Source organism: Convolutriloba macropyga, chromosome 4 (assembly GCF_964194025.1).
Source record: "Convolutriloba macropyga chromosome 4, txConMacr16.3, whole genome shotgun sequence".
Taxonomy (NCBI): Eukaryota; Metazoa; Xenacoelomorpha; order Acoela; family Convolutidae; genus Convolutriloba; species Convolutriloba macropyga.
Window position 1 is genome coordinate 23,222,278 of NC_134471.1, and position 21,440 is coordinate 23,243,717.

A 21,440-nucleotide genomic window follows, 5' to 3' on the forward strand; every position below is an offset into this window, starting at 1 on the left:
AACCCCCGTTGATTGCTAAGGTTAAAATTCTAGTAGCCAGACCACTCCGCATTCAATGACTTTGATGATATAGAAAAACAGGAAAACAGTTTGGCTGGAGATTTATTTCACTCATTTAAAGCATTATTACTACAGTCAAAATTAGCACAAGTAAAACATTCTGATAAGAAGAATTAATCTTGGTTATTTGGTTAATTAAAACCATACAACACAAGTATATCACATGGTGACAAGGGTTATGCCTAATGTTACCAATAACTCTTGTCAGTCACCACGTCTTTATAATTGAAAGTTTGGTTCAATTATGACTTTTATCGACGTTCAGAATAAAAATCTTCGAATAAAAGTGTACAACACAGAAGGTCAAATTCTGTTTTAGAGTTTTTCACCTTGTTTCAACCAATTGCGTTTATTCTTCAAAAAACAAAATTCCAATATTCTATGTGTTTTTATTACCGACAACATGTCACCTCATTTCAACCATACTAAAGCGAAACTTCAGATGTCGAACACAGTGTTGAGTTTTACCGCACAATGTTCATTTACTTTGCCAATTTCTGAATAATTTTTACTGCGTATTTTTTTTTCTCTTCTTACTTTCTTTCTGCAAATCGATTAAAACAGATACAGTTTCACGGTTAATACAGAACTACGAGATAAAATAAAATAATCAGAAATGACAAGCCAGCCACACTGCTATCATACACTTTGATTAACTTTCAAAAAACTTTGAAGCTTACTTGATCGACGAGACTCGCGAAAATGAATTGGCTACGATTGATAGCAGATTTGGTCAACATCCACGAATTGTTTCTCAACTAGAAAAGGAAGAACAAACAGTCGACTTCAAAATCTCACACTCGGACATCTAATTGACCCCAAGGATAATTAAAGCAAGCAGTTCATGCAAGATGACACCTCTCACGAACTACTCACCTCACATCAAGAAGTTGATAGCGAAAAATCGTTGAACAGGACGTGCGGACAGAACCAAGCGGCCCTACAAAATTCTTCAGCAGATAAGTTATAACAATGTTCCATTTTATTTTGTGAAAAGCAGTGAAATTTATAATCCTTCATTATTAGTCGTAGACTCTTTAATCATTCATTGCATGGTTTTAATTGCATGATTTTTTTTGAAAAAAAAACAGAATGGCAGCGAATATACAGCCATACATTAAAGTTGACAAATTCAGTGGAAAACTAGGAGAATCGTTTGACGACTTCCGCTCCTCCATTGAATCCGCCGTAGCATTAGCAGGGATCGATAATGCTCTAAGACCACAGTTCGTGAGAATGAACCTATCTGAGAGTGCACATCGATTTTTTAACGGCCTTCCCGAAGCAGTGAGAAACGATTATGATCAACTCATGGAGAGACTGGGTCGGCGCTATAACAATACAGACAACGAAGCCTTCCATGTCCTGAGATTTAATGAGAAAATTTTCGATCCAAGCAAAGAAACAGCCGAGGACTTCTTGGTTGCAATTCAAAGATTAGCGGATTTGGCATTCCCAGACAATGCTGCAGCAGGAGTTAACAGAGCTCAGGAAAGGACCGATCGAATAAAAGAAGTTTATACAAGGAATGCCGCTAAAATATAAACGCAAGCTTTTGAAAGCACCAGCAGCTGAGACAGTAGACCAGTTATGCGACAGAATCAAAACCGAAATGTGGGTCTCCGACACGTAACCTGAAACCAGCTATCCTGCTTCTTTTAATGCTTTACAGTCAGAGACTAACCAAAGGGAAGATGCCTTCTTCAAAAAACTGGACAAATTCGTAGACAATATGTCCAAAATATGTTCAAGAATCAATGAAGCCTCTGCATCTATAGTGGCGACTGTTAACTCACAACCACAACAACACCAGGCCACATATGCACAAAACTGGCGTCCTCGTGGAATGTAGAGTTCACCAACGAGCCAGTACAGTAGCCAATACCAACATACGTACAGAAGTGCACGCACGTACGAACAAGAAAATTCACAACCAGAGAGGAGATATCCACGAAGTCCAACACCAGCAAGAGACATTTGTCGAAACTGTGGACGCAGAGGTCATACTCAGGGACATTTTTTTGCAAAGACCAGCTCCAAGAGTTGGAGAAAACATACCATTCCAGCGTCAACAAAAAAACTAACTCAACCACGGAACTGCAGCACAAAAAACTTCCACAAATCAACCACAAACAGATTTGCATCTTTTTCTACAATCTCTCTAGATGAAGATTTTTTTAGTGACCAAACCTCAGGCATGTTTGTAGCACGCCCATTTTGTCTTAACCTTATATTTGGAACAAACTGTAAACAAAGAGCTCTTATTGACACAGGCGCGTTTTGTAGCGCAATGTCGCAATCAAAGTTTGACAATATAATCAATTTGAACCCCTCTATATTCTTCAAAAAGCATGACCCGCCCAAATACAAAGTCTCGGTGGCATCCCGTGCAAAAGTTGAAGTACTCTTTCAAGTTGATTTAAAGTTCCAATTGGGCAACAAAAACTTTCTAGACAGATTTCTCATCTTACCAGATATGAACGATATTCTTTTGGGATTACCTTTTCTTGATAAAAATAACGTAGTTGTAGACTGCAAAAGACGCCTTCTGCGCTTTCCTGATTTCAGCTTTTTTATTCATTCTCTTAGCATTGAAGGCTCAGAAGAGAAAAACTTTTCAAAAGCAAAAACCAAATTCTCACTAATTTTAGAGGATTCAATTGAATTGGGTCCCTCATCATTCCACATGATTCTTGTACACTGCCTAGATGGAGAGGATTTGAAAGAAGTTACAGGTTTGATTGATCCAAATAAAGATTTTGAAAAAACACATAGTGTGAGTATCACCAGTGCAATTGAGACCACTGATGATAAAGGTCGAATATGTCTGGGCCTCCTTATCAGATCAGACACACCAGTTGAAATTCCTGCGAAGGAGATATTAGCCGAATTTGAATTAGTTACCCCAGATCAAGCAAAGTTTATCATTCCAATAGATCCAAAGCTGCTAACGTTGGGAAATGACACCGAATGCGACACGATTCTGAACGAAACAACCTTAGCATCAGTAAGCAATGGTCAAGCTCCCAATACATTACCAGGCAATTTCTGGTTTCCAACTCCAGAAAACTGTCAAAACCCTGATTCCCTTACAGGAATAGAAAAACAAATTTATGAGTCTCTAGTTAAATTCAGAGAGCAGGAAAAACTGAACCCTGAAAAGTCCCCAGAACAGGAAAAACAATTTCTTCAAATGTTTTCATGGGACAAATCAATTTTTTCGGCTTCAGAACGTTCACTGATTGAAGCTTTGTTGAAAAAATTTCACACAATTTTTGCCAGACATAGACTAGATGTAGGTCGCAATGATGACTTTAAAGTTCTTCTAACGCCTGAGCATGACAAGCCAGTTTACTCACAGAGTCCAACCACACCAATCCATATCCGCGACGAGCTCTTAACTGAATTGGCTTTACTTCAGTATTATGGAATCATATCGACTCTACCTTTCTCAAAATACTCTTCTCCGATTTTCGCTCAACGGAAACCAAGTGGAAAACTGAGACTCCTAATCGATTTAAGGAAAATAAATCACCTTCTCCGATTCGATTATGACGCCAATAATTTCCCAATCTCCGCACTTGCCGATGTAGGAGCGCACCTCGCGGGAAAAAAACTGTTCTGTAAACTAGATTGTAGCCAAGCCTACTTTGCACTCCAAATGTCAGATCAACGCTCAGTTGAGCTTTTAGCATTAACTTTTGCATCCCGAACCTATGCTTTCTTACGATTGGCACAAGGACTAAGTCGAGCAGTGAGCACATTTAGTTCCTTCATGAGACAAAAACTGGATCCATGTATCATAACTGATAAATGTTTCCAGTACGTTGATGATGTCGGGACTGCCTCGAACAACGTACCAGAAATGATTGACAACCTTGAGTGCATCTTCAAATGCATCCAAAATGCAGGACTAAAACTTTCTCCCAATAAGTGTGAGTTTGGCACCGCATCTATCGAGTTTTTAGGACAAACAATAACTTCAGAAGGTGTTCAACCCACAGAAGAAAAAATAACAAATTTTCTCGAAAAGCTACAAATTCCCCAAACCGAGAAACAAGTCAGACGCTTCATCGGTTTCTTGCAATTTTACAAATCTTTCATACCTCGTCTTTCTGAAAAACTTCTTCCATTCTACAAACTATTACATAAAGACCATGACATTGTAATTGAAACAATCCATCGGGAAATCTTTGAAGAGTTGAAACATGAACTAAAACGTATTTGCCAAATGACATTGAGGTTACCAAAAGTTGGTTGTCAGTACGTTATTCTTGCCGACGCATCATATTATGCAGCAGGATTTGTCTTAATGATAGAAGATTACGTTACTAACAAAGCAGGTAAGGAACTGAAAGTCTATAGCCCAGTTACATTCGGATCTAAAATTTTTCAGCCTGCGCAGCTGAAGTTATCTATCTACGCAAAAGAGTTTCTTGCAGTCCACTTTGCATTCGATAACTTTGCCCATATAATCTGGGGCGCTGAAAAACCTGTTCTTGTTTTAACAGACAACCGGTCTCTCATACGCTTCTTCCAAGCGAAGAAAATTCCAGCACATCTTTGGAATGCCGTAGACCATGTTTTGTCCTTCACCTTTGTACTTGGACACATTCCAGGCCGAGCAAACCTAGCCGGAGACTATCTCTCTAGAATTCATATCAATCCGTCAGAGAAACTGAACCTCAAGATTCGTGAAGCAATTCCGCTCAGAACCGTCGAAATTGGAATGCAACCACAAGTTCCGGATAATTCTCTATCTGAAACTCAACCTACAGAGCTGTCAATCAATATCCTCCAAATGTACAAGAAAAACGATATCCCGTTACTGCATTTGGAAATAGATGCCGGGGTTATCCCAATCTGCTTTTCACGGAAAGAAATTCAGCCAAACCTGTTTGCACTTAATGAAGACAATCCAAAAGATAACCTTGATTTATCTGAATTTACTCAACCTATTGATCAAGCAGAGGAGCAATAAAAAGATGCAGACATACAATTAGCCATTAAATGGATAAAAGGAGAGCAGATACTAGAACGAGAGTCATTAACACCTTAATGAAAATTTGCCAAACAGCTTCCCAGATTGGTTATTGATAAAGGAGTTTTATTTAGGAAGTTTTTAAACGACATTGGAAATGTGACACGCCTACAATTTTGCGTCCCAGTACAACTTCGCGATGAACTTCTTTTTCGTCTCCACAATGAGCAACAAAAGAGCCACTCAGGAATCGGTAAGATGATACACGACTTCAGACTGAAGTATTACTTTCCTAGTTTCAGTGAAACCATTGTTAACTATGTGAGAAATTGTTTGACTTGTCTTCAAGCGAAAACAGTTACACCAGCATCACTGAGGCCGTTACCTTTTCCAATCGCTTCCACGCAAAATTTTCCTGAAGACTTATTTGAGATAGATCTCGTAGGAAAAATGCCAGGGAGCCAATTCAAGTTTGTGTTAACAGGCATTGATGTGTTTACGCGTTACCTGTTTGCACTACCTCTCCGAAGCGCTAATGCAGAATCAGTTGCAAAAGCACTTACAAGTATCTTCTTCCGTCACGCATACCTGCCCAAAACAATTTTAACAGACCTAGGCACAGTATTCACAGCAAACTTGATCAGGAACCTGACTAAAATGCTAGGCATACAACTGAAACACGCAACATTGAAACACCCTCAGACAATAGGTCTCTTGGAAAGGAGCCATGCTAGTTTCAAGCGTGCACTTAAGGTAAACGAAAACCAACTCTCTTCAGATTGGTATAATTATGTTGATGTAGCGACATTTGCCCACAACACAACTTATCATAAAGCAATTGGTTGTCCACCATCATTACTCTTCCATGGAAGGGAGCCTCATACTTCAGTAGACTTGAGATTTAAAACCTCAGCAGAAACGCAACCTTATAATCATTTTGAGTACATATCAAAACTGCACAACAGAATGTCGCAACTTTTTGCTAACGCTAGGCGGCAGAATCTCGTTACTTCTTATCACCAAAATAGAAAATTTTATGACCGGAAATGTGCCGCGTCACCACTTGAGCTGTACTCCTTTTGCCTACTTTTGGATCCTAAAGTTTCTAAACCCAACACTTCCTTTGAAAAACAAAAGAGTAAGTGGTTGCCTTTGTATAGAGTGGAGAAAATACTAACTCACAGTAACTATCTTGTTCGTAAAGTGGGAAGACATTGCACACATTTAGTTCACCGAATTAGACTTAGACCAATTAAACCACAATTTGTTGTCAATGATTTAGAGGAAGTAGACCCCAGCAAATTTGAAATAGACCCTAACATTGAACAACATGAGAAAGAACCATTTTTATTGGATGCGTTCATTGAGACGTCCCTTGAAATTTCAACAGAACCCGACAAAAAACAAGTTCAATTTGATAATAGACCATCGGAAACTATATACCAAGCAGCAGAACCACCAAATTCAATGCGGACTGTAAACAACATTCCGAGCTCGAATGATGAGTTTTTAGTTGAAGGTCATTTGACGTCGGAACAAACTTACACCGCTCCGAGCGTTATTGACACGTCACAATACAACTTCGGCCAAAAAGAAAACTCACAACCCACCCATCACAGATATAATCTTCGCTCAGGTGACAGAATGATGGCTGTGAGGGTACAATGCGCAGCTCATTTAAGTTTTCTCCGCGAACCCATCATTGACCGACAACAAGGGAAAATCGCCAACTCAAAAACGCATATCGTACACTGGGTAACAATGCACGCAGCAACTGTAACGGAATTGACTCAAGATCTTTACACAAAGCACCCTGAGCTCCATTGCCAACCAAACCGACAGAACACTTGTGTCGGGCAGACTTGTTTATACTTTGACGAAGAAGAGATCGATGGATTTTTAGCGCAATAATTTCTGACAAGTACGAGAAAATTCAGCAACGAAACATAATTTCGTGCCTGGAAGATCTCCAATTTGGAGCACAAAAACTAGGACTCCGTGAACTAGCGATAGAAGGGTTGCCTAAAGGTTTTGGAAACATTGGCACCAAAGAATTTGAATCTATGATTGAAATAACCTTTTTTGCGAACTGACATAGCAATAATCATGTATGACAAAAATCCTGTCAAAATTACGCAAATTGCAGACCTTCAAACATCACTAGATGATGACAATCTGCAATGCGGAGCCTTCTTTTGTCTTAGCTTACCAGCGACAATTACGGATTCTCTTACGCAAACCTGTAGTCTTCAAGACAGCTTGTCAAGTGGAAACTTCTTTCCTAGCAATCGGTCGTCGAACGACATTAGAGTCAGCCAAGAAAGCTTTGCAGATATACAGGAAGATGTGATAGAGCCAGCACATCATAGCACAGCAATTTTTGACCATGACACACCAGTATCTAGCTACAATGGACAAGCAAGTGACGTAAACAGCTGAACGAACAATAGGCACTACTCCTGAGCAAAGTGGACTAGATCATGACAACTGTCTACAATTATATTTCCAATCACGTACTATACGCCTACCAGTGCCCGAATCGTGCAATTCAACTGAAACCAACAACCTGACAACAGATGAAAGACTAGAACTGTACTCAAATCCGCTTTATGATTCTGATAACTCAAATGCTAGCTCCCCTCCACTTTTGCATCGTGATAACTTTCCAACGACTACTCAGGAATTTGACTCATTCAACTCACTGCCACCTCTTCAAAGAGCACCATCAATAAGTAACTGGCGCAACAACGAAAATTCTGAAGCACCTTGTGGTGTTAACTCAGATTCCCAGATAAATAGGCCTCGAATAACAGGCATTCAAATTAGAAAAGAAGCCAATGGAACTGAAAAGAGACATCTTCTCTTCAATTCAGAAAAATAAACAAGATTAAGCAGAATGCCCAAGTACCACTAGGAGTACAGGGATAGCACTTCAATAAATCCAAAGTTCAAAAATCCGACAAGAACCACAATTGCCCATTAGTGCAAATGGTTCCATCATTCACATAAAAAATCAATATATCAATTGAGCTCAAAAAGACGAATGAAGTATGCATACGGGGTACTGATCACACCTCGAGGCATAAAATTGTCATAATCGTAAGCGTCACGATTAAAAATCTGGCCGGAACAAAGTCAAAATTACTTCTTAAAACAAAATAATAAAATCTCACAAAAACCTACTAAATTACAATACACACCAAATTCATACAAAGAAAAATATTAAACATTCTTAGTCAACTTAAATCAAACTTGAGTTTGAGCAGACAAAATATGACTTCAAAAAAAACAACCTAGTTTTCTCAAAACTGCGTTCCCAGTTACAGCAAATAGGCGACCATAATTCAAGACCGCTTTAACAAAAGAAAAACTAAATTCAAGAGAGTTGAAATTTCACATTTAATCTTTTCCTTTTGCATTAAACTGACAGGCATCACTAGACAATAATCTCCCCCCCCCCCCCAGAAAAAATCAAAAAGCTAGCTCAGATAAATTTCAAAAAAAAAGCTTCATAACAAGTACCAGATTTGATGAACACATTTCGGATACCATAACTTATACCCAAAAAAACAGCTGCCTATATTAAGTGTTAAACGAATATCTCACAGCAAAGAGGAAAAGAAACTGACCTTTCAGACAGCATCCCGACATTTCCTCTCCAGTTCTTTGTCCACGTCAAACTCTTGGAGATCCTCCAGAACACACAGAGGAAAATCTTCCTCTTCACAAACTGACAAATCAGCAAGATCCACAGGACGACTCCAATCATTTGTTTCTTTAGCTGCATCATTTCTATATTTCTTGAGTCCCACAACCTTCTTATTTTTCTTCGAAACTCTTCCCTCAACAGATACTTTTGAAGAAAAACTCTTCTGTAAATCGTATCCTACTAATGTAAACGTTCGTAGATGTCCAGCGACATCACGAATACTTAGAAAGTCTCGTAGTTTGCCGTCTTTATTATTTAGTTGCCAGGCTTTGAACGTTCCTCTCCAATCTCGAAGTTTGAACAGACTCGTCGTTTTCACTTGGCCAAACAAACTAATCATCCGCTCAACCGTGCCGTGTTTAACACTTGTGCAGAACACATCGAAAACAGTTTTTCCGGGGGACACATTAGTTACATCAATACCTTCCCATCCGTGCACGAGAGACCATCTTTGTTCCAAACGATTGTCACCCAGATAAAGAGGCTCTGTCACAACACAATGTGCGAACAGAGAAGGCTGGATTATGATATCGCCAGAGAGAGCAATGTGGTAAAAACCATGCTTGTAAACTGATTGTAGGATCAGACGACCGGATCCATCGAATCGCTCGCTGACAAACTCCTTGAATTGATTGAAAGTTTTCAAGGTCATTAGATGTTTCTGAGCGTTTCTACCACACGCCATAACCCACAATTTGGCGCCTGACGCCAACTTAGCAACTGAGTGGGCACCACCATACTCAATATGACCATTGGTATACCAGGCACCACGGCACGCTAGGAAATCCGTTGCTGTCAGGCAGATATTCTGGCTCAATTCAAACTCAATCGCATTCTCTAGTGAAAATGACACTGAGTCAGTGTTATCGAATCCGTGCTGACCACCACCATACTTTGCTGAATTAACATTCGCGCCTGATATGTTCAAGAATTCCCTAAATTGTCGTTTCGTTAAATTGCCACCGTTCCAGCGAACGGCTAAATCATGTTTAAGGGAACATATCCGCTCCGCAGCATCCCCACGGACAGTAAAAGCATCATTCGGAAACAAATTTTCTTCCAAGTTGTAACTATGCTCTATCCTTAACGGCTGTATCCCAAGCTTTTCCATTCGAGACCTCTGTCGAACGTCTTCAAATAATTGCTCAACCTCTCGTACGTAATGAGTTGAAAATTTTCTCTCCATTTGTCAAATTCGTTTGAACAACGCAAGTAAAGCAATAAATCTGAAAAAAAGTATAAAAAACTGTCTGCTTATAAAGTATTCCCCTTTGAACAGTTTTGGCCGAAACATCTCACAGAATGCTTTAGAACCTAATGAAAAACATATTCAGTCGAGTTGTCAGCCAGGTTCTTTTATTTTAAACAACAAACCAGAATTGGTACACTATTTAGATACATATACCCACTAAATGGGATAGAACAAAACAAAGTAACTTCAAATCGGGATTTTTTTTCATAGAACTCCCATAGAACACCTTTTTCTAAGCACCCATAGAAAAATAACACTAGAGGCTTGTCGTGTCTCGAAAAACAACACATGTCTAGAATTAGCCGCATAACACCGAAATTGGCACACGGAAAAACATTATTTCAAAACTGCAGTTTATTTCAAGAAGAGCATTTCAATTCAAATTTCCAATCTCTTGAAAGTATAGTAACATAAAAAGTGAAATACACCAAATCCTCTTGTCCTTTCAAGATTCAACCAATCGCTCGAAAACTTTTAAACAATTTTTTATAAGTAGCTCAATAGCGTTATAATTAACTTTTCACTCAGTAAAAATCAAAAGTCCTTTTCAATACAACACAAAAATCCACGTATTAAAAAGCAGCAATTTGATTGGACGAGCTTCACAAAAGACACTTCCTATGTATATTAATTCGTTCAATATTAGCCAACAACAACATTATTCCTTTCAAAGATCATGCTGAACAGAAAAAGCAACGTAATTTAGCCACGAAACGACTGGAATTTGGACATCAAAGTGTTCCCCCTTTGGCCAATTTAAATCCAAAACTCACAAAACTTTGTCAGGTTGTTCAATGGAACTTGGCGGAGGGCACCCACTTCTTGGAATTGTCATTAAAATTTTTAAAACAAATTTAGGTAACAAAAACAAAATTCAGAAATATAAATTTTATCAGATCACCCTATCAAATTAGCTCCCCCTGCAAAAATGAAAATCGAAAACTGTAAACTACCTACATCATACTGCTCCCCTATATGTTTACTTTAATCCTGTAGAACGGAATTTTGATAGCCCTGTCCAATCAAAAGTTAAAAGCGATATAAACAAAAAAATGATATGAAATTCCCAATATGAAAATAGCGTCCCAGGTCCAATAAATTTGAGTTTCTTCAAAGTCAAAGAGTGATACAAATGTTGATGATAGCAACCAGTAGTCTAGCTCAAGATAATATATACACTTGGCCAGCGCTAAGGAGTAAAAAAATTAACTATTTCTTGTCTTTCTTTCGAGCCGCATTCATCAGAGCAACTTTCTTTCACTTTAAGTCAATTCTTTTCGAACGACTAAGTTCATTTTGCCGTTGGGTCTCCGAAGATTTGGAAGATGGAAGTTTAACACCACATTGCGAAGGCCTCAGGTTTGCAATGAAGAGTTTAACACCATCCGAATCTTTAACCTTTGATATCACCATGCCGACAACCATCTCTACGCGATTGGAGACTTTTCTTCAAGTCAAAGCTTCCGACAGCTTTGTTCTCCAGAGTCACAACTTCTAGAACAGTAAGACAACAAAAATACCGTGATAAATAAAGCTAGTTGCTACAAATCCTCATTAACACAGCGGAGTCATCAACGACGAAAGGTTTTTCGTGCAAAATCAAGTTTTCTTTTCAGGAAAAGAGCACCCTTTCAAAAACAAAATCAGTAAAAGTACAAAACTCACCAAACGAATACGTAGCATTTGCAGAATCAATAGGCCTGCATGGTCTCAAAATCCAGCAGTAGGCCACCATATTTGGTAACACCATAGTTTCACCAGGAACTTGAATATGAAACTCCAGTTTACCGCAGTAAGTTCCTAAGTCCAATTGCCTCTTTAGGTCTCACTATTGATTTTATGGTTCTCACTGCCTGCCTTCCCGCTTGCTCACTCGTCCAAACAATCCATACCTTTTTAGACTAGGGCCCAAAGAGGTTCGACATTTTATTTTGGCCAAAAGACGTGAATTGTGGCGTCGCAAACCATTCATTTTGCGTTACCTCAAAGTACTCATCGTAGGCTCTACCTCCATAGAGCTCATGATAACGTAACCTCTTATCGTGTAACTCCATTCTGTTTACAAAGACGCTTGCAGGAAAATCGTCATCCTTTTCAATCTCCCCAGTGAAGTCCGCAAATGATTGTGATACCGCAGCATCTGTTGCCCAGAAAAGCTTTTTATGAAAGGCTGGCGCATATTGAAAAATACCAACCTCTGGCATAAAGCACGCATGGTTCTTTTTGACATTGCGAATATGGCTGATCTTGTTGGCTTTCTGTTTCAGAAAGTCTCCATCAATGCAGTCATTGACGAAATTCAGAGTATTATTCATGAGCTAACTGAAAACAAACGAGCATTGACGCAAATTTTCAGTGAGTTTTACCGATTACCGATTTAACCGCTTAATGTAAAAGGAAAGAAAAACGCTGTCTGAGGATGACTTCTATTTGCAATTTAACAATTACGCCAACAAACATTATACAAAAACTAAGAGCCCAATTACCAACAACAAAATTCGAGACAAAAGGATCAATAATATTAAAACTCAGGGCATCACTATAAATTAGAGGCAACAGAGTGCTCTGCGTAACATCTAAAAACAAAACTAACGTCGCTCATCAAACTACATCAGTTTAGTGCCGCCTTCCCCTTGAGCACTTTCTGTATAGAAAGACTCCAATGCCAACACCAGCGGCAAGGCAGAAATCCAATGGCAGAAGGGTGCTCAGTAGCACATTGCGTACAACAACGCCACCATTGCCATGCGACGACTGACCACACACATCGTCCCAGTATGGACTAAAGGACACAGGTCTTCCATTCTCAAAATAAGTGGTCCCAAAATTGCAACACTGAGCAACAACGCTCTTCACAGCGGACAGAGAAACGTTCTTACACATTTTCAACTAAAAAAGACATTTGTTTAAGTAATTGTTTCCTGCGCAGGTTTGGGGTAGATAAAACCTGAGTAATGCATGACATACATACTAAAACCCATTAGCACCTTTTATTATTGACAACGCTTCCGACCCTTATAAGTTTAGAGTTCAAACAGAATGCCTCTTCTTTGACGCCAATTTATTTGTTCTCCCAAACAATCGGCTCCTAATAGTCCATACTGCAAGACAATAACAGATCTCTTAACCACTAAACTGAAACCAGAAAATCATAAATATCTTTTGAACCCTCATTAATCTTTTCAGCTCTAAAAACATAGTCAAAATAAAGACAGAAACATTTTCTTTGACGCCACAATCGCTTTTATCAAAGAATAATTTTAAATTTTGAACTCTATGGACAACCCATTTTTGCAATCAACAGCTTTGTTTTGAGAGATTAGACGCACAGAAATGGCGCCAGTACAGACATTCCCCCAAAAACAGAGCGTCAAATCCTGCGTCAAAAGACAAACTCTTAAAGTCAAAACGAAAAAACCATCTATTGATCGTAACTAAACCCCAAAATAATCCTCAAAACAAATAAACACTCTTTAATTGAGGCGCCTAGGTATTGTTTCTCCGCCAATTTGTTATTATTGATTCTCTAAACTACCCAGTAACACAAATACATTACCGTCAAAATAGAGACAACCGGTTGCGGAAACCGTTATGCTAAACATCTGCGTATTCTTGAAGCCCCCATCTGAAACCAGATTGTTACTCAATGAAACGACGCCACTGTGAAACCTTAAGCAGTTTACAACGTAGCAACCTAACAAAAGAAAAGTAATCAAAATAAACAAATAAAGCCGGTTGCCAAAGCAAATGATCAATCTCTCCTCTATTCAGATAGGATACAAACAAATCCATTTTTCTCACTCCTATATGTCATATCAGCTGGTTGTAAAACTCAGAAAAAATTGAAAGTTGCAATTGAATTTTCCAAACTAAAATATATTCACAAATATATTTGTTAATAAATATATTAACAATGTTGATACGAATTAATGGCGAACTTGCAAAGCTTAAATCTATATTTTATCCCGCTACAGATGCAAAAATTATCCACGCAACCTTTCAATTCACCGATCTATTGACAGAGACGTTTGTTGTTAAGAATACATCAGCGTTATTTCTTGTTCTCAAGTTTTCCTTTGAGCACCACATTCCATCAAGTATTCATACATTCAACAACATTATTGAATATTGAACAAAACAAAAAAATGAGTTTTGTTACCTGCAGTCTATTCGAGCAACAAGTATCAATTGAAAAATTCATAGTAAACAGTTACAAAAAACACAAAACTAAAGTCCACATTCTGTTCCGCCTCAATCCTTTGGAATCACAAATAGTCGAGTTTGATTAGAAGTCACCCATATTGAAAGAAGTCATAGATCAATGGCTTGAACACTATAGTCCCGATGAAATTTTTGCCTTGCCCCACATCGAAGAATTAGATCACGTTACACAACTGACAACCCCGCTCTTCCTCCCCAATAGAAGACGACAGTAAAACACAAAAAAATTTAGCTATGTTTGTTTGGAAAATCGCTTTCTTTATCGCCGTATTCGCCGACAAAATTTCTCCAGCTCCCAACCCAGGAGACAACCACATTCTGCAATCAGGAATCTTATTTAATTTTCAACAAAAAGTCCGTAGCAGAAAAATTTGTCAACATCAAATTTGTCCTCCCTTTTCCACCCTATAACGCAACGCTTTGCAAGTACCTCAACGTATTAGCCCAATCGCTATCAGAAAATTGGTACGCTCCTACCGAACTTTGTCAACTGAAGTACACCGAAACAAATGTCACAACAACATCAGCCGAATGGATTTACAACATCACGCAGACTGAACATAATAGAGCCAGAAGCGACCTCAGAAACTTGCTCAGCGAAATCAGGAATCTTCTGTCACCCAAGCAGAGCTCAAAAAGAGAAAAACGAGCAATGGGAATGGCTTTAGGTGTTGGCGCGGGTATAATGGGCGTTGGTCTAGGACTCGCATCGGGAGACTCTTGTTTCCTTGGAATCCTTGGTGGTTGCATTGAGCTAGGGAGTGAAAACAGAAATGCAATCCTCTCAACAGTCCACTACGTCAACGGAATGAATGCGAGATGGAAAGAAGCAGACGGAACAATAGATAACAAATTCTTTGTACTTGGAGAAGAAATCAACGATATGAAAAAACAACAAGATATTACAACTGCTCAAAACGCAAATTTTGAAACTATCCATGGGCAGATGTTGGCAATTGAGAAAAATGTGCACGCATTAAGAAACTGCGATCAATTTTTCTTCTCCAGACAGCAAATGAACCAACACCTAGCTAGCATATCGTCGATCCTCAATACGTTGCAGACACTCATAAGATCTTATAGATTAGCATTAGCAAACTTTCGAGCTAATTTGCTACAGAACTTATAGGCTATGGTCAATGGCTTCCTGCCGCTGTCCATTATTTCAAAGGAAATATTGCACGAAATTCTCATTGCAGTCATGACAAATGAAATCGAAAATGGAAGCAGACTAACCTTGGCTATACCTCTGAATGAGATACTCACCTACTATGAGAGCAAATTGCTACTGAAGGTAGAATCAGATGAAGCCGGTGTTATTTTTACGTTCTCTTTACCGTTTGCATCTAAGTCAACCATACTCACAGTTTACGAAGCGATACCAATCCCAATGCCATTGCAAGATGGTACAGCAAATCTATGGGATCTCGAGGAGCAATACATTGCGACAACAGACGATCAAAGTGAGACCGCGGCGGTATCAAAAAACGACCTAGAAAAATGCGTGGGCTCAAAAGTTTACACTATTTGTGAACAGACTTTCGCAATGGAAAAGACTAGCTCAACATGTCTGGCGGCACTCTTACTTCAAGACCAGTACCGTTCAATGGAAAACTGCAATCTCAAACCAGTTAAACTGCCACTTAAAGAGAAAGCCAGGAATCTAGGTTTTGGTCGGTGGCTGGTAACATGTGCACACTCCAAATATAAGCTACAGGAAAGAAGAATGAATTCAAGCCTACCTATGCCTATTAAAATACACGAAGGCTGCAATGTTTGCATTATTACCATACAATGCGGACACGAAATCCAGGGACCAAATATACACATGAAGTCAGACATGGAAACGTGTTCAAAAGTACCAGCTGCACGAGCCAACGTGGAGCTACCGAGCCCTTTACACGACTTGTTTGAAGACTTCCCAGAACTCGATGAGTTTCCTCATGTACCCGATATAGCAACAGCCCGCATCACCTTACTTCAGGAGGTACAAAAACAGCTAATTCGACTTCACGAAGAACAGAAGAACGACCCAGTGAGGATCAGAGCGTTGAAGAAACCGATTACGTTTGAGATGAAACAATTGAGAACAAAGCTGACTGAACATATGTCAGGCTTCACCACGATCAAGCTTTCACTCACAGTTGGACTACTTTCTTTCTTAACATCACAAGCCCTCCATATCCTTTGGACTTACCTGGCCCACAAGAAGCTCCCCATCCATAACAAATTTCCGTTTCGCATAATGCTGGAAGGACAAGCAATCAAGACCAGACCAGTTGCTGCAGTCTCTGAAGAAGATTACAACTATTTAATGTCACATCCAGATCACTGCATTCACAAAAAAGTGTCGTTATTCCCGAGCGACAATTTCAGCTACCAGCTCCAGAAGCAGAGTCAAGAATTCTACAAACTCGTCATAACGAACTCTACCCAGAGGTTCCAAACGTGTACTCACGTATTGGAATGGCTTAAATTTCTGATTCATTTTAAATTCGTAGAATAAAAATTCGTAGATAATCTCATTTATCTTTTGCATGTTCTTCAAATATTGTATTAATAAAAAAAGTCAAGCTGTAAAGTTGTGGTTGGCTTTGCAGCAAGACAAGAAAAAGTTCCGTGGTTTTTAAAAGAAAAAAATGTTCATCACAGAACGGTTCATATTATTCTTTCTCTACCTTTCATTGCATGATTCTCTTCAAGGCATGATTATTGCAGTAATTTGATATGAAGCAGTATTATTGTAAATTTTATTTAAAAAAAGAAACAGCACTTGCTTACAAGAAGGACGTGGCAGTTTCAACCAGTTGACCAGTGTAATGGATTCCCATTGAGCAATTTGATTGGACTAAAAAGGAAGGGAAAGCAGTGCAGATAAAAACGGAGAAGAGAGAACAGCACGGGAAAAAAGGCAATAATAAAAAAGGAACAACAAGAAGATAAAGGAGAAGAATTGAAAAAGGAAAAAGAGGAGAACAAAAATTTGTTTCCTTTGGCAAACAGTTGGTTTGATGTTGTTAATTCAAATTCAAACCAGTTTTGAAACCTTGCTTAAATATCTGACAACTTAGGCAGCGAACCCCCGTTGATTGCTAAGGTTAAAATTCTAGTAGCCAGACCACTCCGCATTCAATGACTTTGATGATATAGAAAAACAGGAAAACAGTTTGGCTGGAGATTTATTTCACTCATTTAAAGCATTATTACTACAGTCAAAATTAGCACAAGTAAAACATTCTGATAAGAAGAATTAATCTTGGTTATTTGGTTAATTAAAACCATACAACACAAGTATATAACATCTTCGATAGTAGTTTCTTAACATTATCGATCAGTATACCGGTAGCGTTCAGTTCCTCAAATGTGTTAGGCGAGCCAAATCTGCGACACTATTGCAGCTAGTATATAAATTGTCCAGGTGTCTATGGAGGATAATTGTTGCTCTTGTGTGCTCTGATAGAATTACTGGTAGTGTCGTGTCAAATTACCAGTTCTCTACGCCTTTGCAGATATCCTATTTCGAATAGGTAGTAAATAGGATGTAGATTTCATTGAAAAATTACGACAACTAGCTCCGACAATGAACACCATGGCCCCACTGGTTTATCCACCATGGACAATTCATCCGTTTTGGCGTATGCGTTTTTAATTGATATTTTCAATTCGATTTTCCGTACTACCAACTTTTTGTCCGATTGTTTTTTTGTCCGGCCAATTGATTTTTCGTCCTCAAAACGAGATTAAGCAGGTAAAACGGGATTAAGCAGGTAAATTTTTCTTACGGTTTACTGGTCTCTTAGTGTTTGATTCACCAAAACGTCGAGACATCATGGTTTGAAAGGTGGTTCTTCGAGTTTGAACCCTTCCTCACCCTCCACATCATTCCACCTGTAACCCCGCGCGCTCACCCTGCTCCTCCCCCATCCCCGCACTCTCCCCATCAGTAACGCTAAAACCAGTGTTCTGAAGCCGCAGCCAGCTACTGACGAAGCCAACCGCTAGGCAGTCTTCTAAGAGCAATTCGCTTGTACATTATTGTTTACAAAACTTATTTGGTGCTTTTCCCGTGAATAGCACGGAAGATTTTTCTGAGCTCGATTAGTCAAACGGCAAAAAGTGCATTCACGTCGAATGACAATATTTTAACAGGTAAATCGACTACATTCACTGCTAAGCCGCTTTTTGCTGGACTCAATCTGGGTGGTGATACAACTTCGGAATCGACAACGAACCCAATTGCAAGTGAGAACCCCGAGGAACAGGAAGAGTGTGATATCCATTTTAAACCGATTGTTCAGCTGGAGAAAGTGGACACAAAGAGTGGAGAAGAAGACAGTGAAATCATCTTTTGTGAACGAGCAAAGTTGTACAGGTAGGATTCAAAAAGCCAATGCCACAGAAAGCTTCGGACGAGTTATTGTTTTTATCTTACTTTGAAATGATTTTGGACTTTAGACCTCAGTAGTCACTTTAAAGTTTTTTTTTCGTGGAACTAAAGTTTCTATTTTTTGTTGCTATAATTCTTTGAGCCTTGCAAAGGATTTTGATATTGTATAATTGAGTATAACACAGGTATATATAACCGATCCTCGGTTTAACTTGCAACTCAATTAATCGTTTTTTGGGTTAGTTGCTGAAATAATTAATGTACATCTGTTTTCTAGCTGGTGCTTGCAGATAACTCAAATCGTACATGACTCGGTTGAGAGAGAGAGAGAATGTGTTTGTGGCTCTGTTAAAGGGTGAATAGTTTTTTATTTAGGTTCACGGATGGGGAGTGGAAGGAGCGTGGGGTGGGTGAGATCAAAGTGCTGAGATACATTCCCAAGAATGTTGGAAGAATTGTGATGCGGAGAGATGTGGTAAGTGACGCTTTCCACTAAAACTAAACAATCCCCTGAAAACATTTGGTATTAATGCCAAGATATGTCGATAAAATGCGGCATGGTCAAAAATTCGTTCTATGAAATATTACATTGTATAATAGTAAACCTCGATTAAGGTAAATTTAGAAGCGCCACTCATGTTGGCCTACCTCTAATTAAGCCATAAATAGTCATCTGAGCATAACAACTACAGATTGCTTGCATAAAATAGGGGTTGCAGGTTCTGCAATCGCAGGTCTTCGTCGTCACTTGTTATCTGAAATGTTTCAGATTCTGAAGTTGTGTGCCAATCACGTTATTTTCAAAGACATGAGTTTGGCCCCAATGAATGCAAGTGGAAAATCATTTGTCTGGGCTGCGACCGATTTTGCCGATGACGCAGAAGGGTCCCTGGAGAAGTTTGCAGTCCGTTTCAAGAACCCAGAATTGGCTTCTAAGTTCGAAGAGTGTTTTAACAAAATGCGAGAATTAGTTCACGTGGAGTGATTGAATCAGCGATTTTGTTCGCTAACTGTAAACTTTTTTGGAACTAGATTAAATAGGCTGCATTAATTTTGTGGTAATCAGTTTTGTTGAAGATGTAATTTGAAGATTGCATGTAGTATGTCTTGAGGATTGCTGAGCTAGACGTTCCTTCTTTTGATGTTAATTTTTTGTGTTCGTTTGTATGCTAATTAATGATTGAAACTGCTGATTTATGATGCTATTTTTTGTCTGTCAATGGTTAATCTGCTTCTCTGATTTGGATGATGCATTTTAATTCACAATTCTTTTAAATGTTCTCTTTCCAATTATTCTTAGGGAGTATAATTAGCGCGTTTTTACCTCAAGGCTTAGCTTAAACCAAATTTATGCGGTTTTATATGAAAAGAGGTAGCATTTCAAGTTCTAATCAAGAAAGCTTTGAAGTACTGATCGACTATCCGTCCGAAAATTGGGCTGAAGTCATTTTACAAGTTGAAACAGGGTAAAAGTTAATCGCAGCTGTTGGTAAAAGCTTGCAAAGGGTTTCAATGTTTCACTACGTGAAGTCATTGAGTTAAGCTTTATTGTGGTTTTTGTTCCGTCGCTTTAACTATTTTTAATTGCTCTCAAACAAAGTTTAAAGCAATTATATCAGTCCTGTGGTCTTGTCTTCTTTATGCGATTTTCGCTTGACCGATTTTACGTCTGACACATCTGACTTTTTGTCTTCAAATACGGGATAAACAGGTAGAGCTCGGAGGGCATTAAGTTATCTTAGAGCCTTGCGCCTAACCTGTCTCTAAGAATGCTATTTAACAAAACTGTTTTGCGGCGACAATTTCATGGTGTTCATGCGGTTCATAGATGTTGTTTTGGGAGGCAAGTTCATGGTGCGAAGGGTGGTTCCTGATCTTAAAATTTGATCAAACTTTAAGATTAAGAATGCTCTTCGCACTATGAATTGCGCCTCAGTCGCCCCCCCCCCCCCCAACACACACACGCGCGCACCCCCAACACTTACCGTCCGCCCTCCTCCGACCGAAAACTTTGAAGACAGTGTTAGATGTGGAGTTTCAACCTTAAAAGAACGAATCTCTCTGCAGTCACCACCACTCCCCCCCCCCCCCCCCCCAACACTCCTCCGGTCAATGCGTCTCCAGCTGGTCCCTCGCCCAAGCTTACCCCCACCCGCATTGCTTGATACCGCCTCAACTCCTTGCCCTCCTCCAATGCTAGCATTCCTAAGCTCAGCTGGCAACTAACGAAGCCAACCGCCCGCCGGTCGTTCGAGAGCAACTCGACCGACGTTAGTCGGTAATGTTTTGGCAATTTAACCAAGCAGAATGCTTAGATGGTAGGGATCAATCAATGTTTAGAAGTTATGTTTGAGGTTGACTTCAATTATAGGCTGACGAGGCTATGTTGCGGTTTTTTGTTAGTTATGTTCTTTTTGCTTCGTCCATTGACGCTCATTTTACATTTCTTGACAAAAAAAGAGGCAAAAATGAACGTTCTGGGAAGACTTCTTGCGCAGAATAACAGCTTGTTTTTTCGCGTGTGGCGTCATTCCTCGTTCTCTCTAGAGATATTTCTTAGTGAATCATTTGCGTGATACTTGATCACAAGTGACTGAACTCACTCAGATTGACATCACTTAAAATTAAGGTCAAAGCAACTGACTTGTGTAATAAATGTTCGCGAAATAAAAGGCTGCTAGTGCATGAACATGAAACTGCCATCTCAGTTGGTCGCCAAAAATTCGTTATAGAATTTCAATCTCCATGGATGACTTCCTCACATTCTTGCAGCTATTCATAGCTTTATTTGTAGCATACATTGCTGTTTGCAGCTATTCCGGCAATATCA

At 39.2% G+C, this 21,440-nt stretch overlaps 1 protein-coding gene across 3 annotated transcripts in view; it reads left to right on the top strand.

The window, feature by feature from the left end:
* Positions 1-19,889, top strand: part of LOC142337517 (uncharacterized) — a 320,572-nt gene extending 300,683 nt beyond the window's left edge. For all 3 annotated transcript variants that reach the window (XM_075386800.1, XM_075386799.1, XM_075386801.1), the window contains exons 15-17: positions 18,373-18,595; positions 18,986-19,085; positions 19,380-19,889. In XM_075386800.1, the coding sequence (XP_075242915.1) occupies positions 18,373-18,595; positions 18,986-19,085; positions 19,380-19,595 (539 nt within the window). In that variant the 3' untranslated portion in view covers positions 19,596-19,889. The remainder of the gene's footprint in view (positions 1-18,372; positions 18,596-18,985; positions 19,086-19,379) is intronic.
* Positions 19,890-21,440: the final 1,551 nt, after the last annotated feature.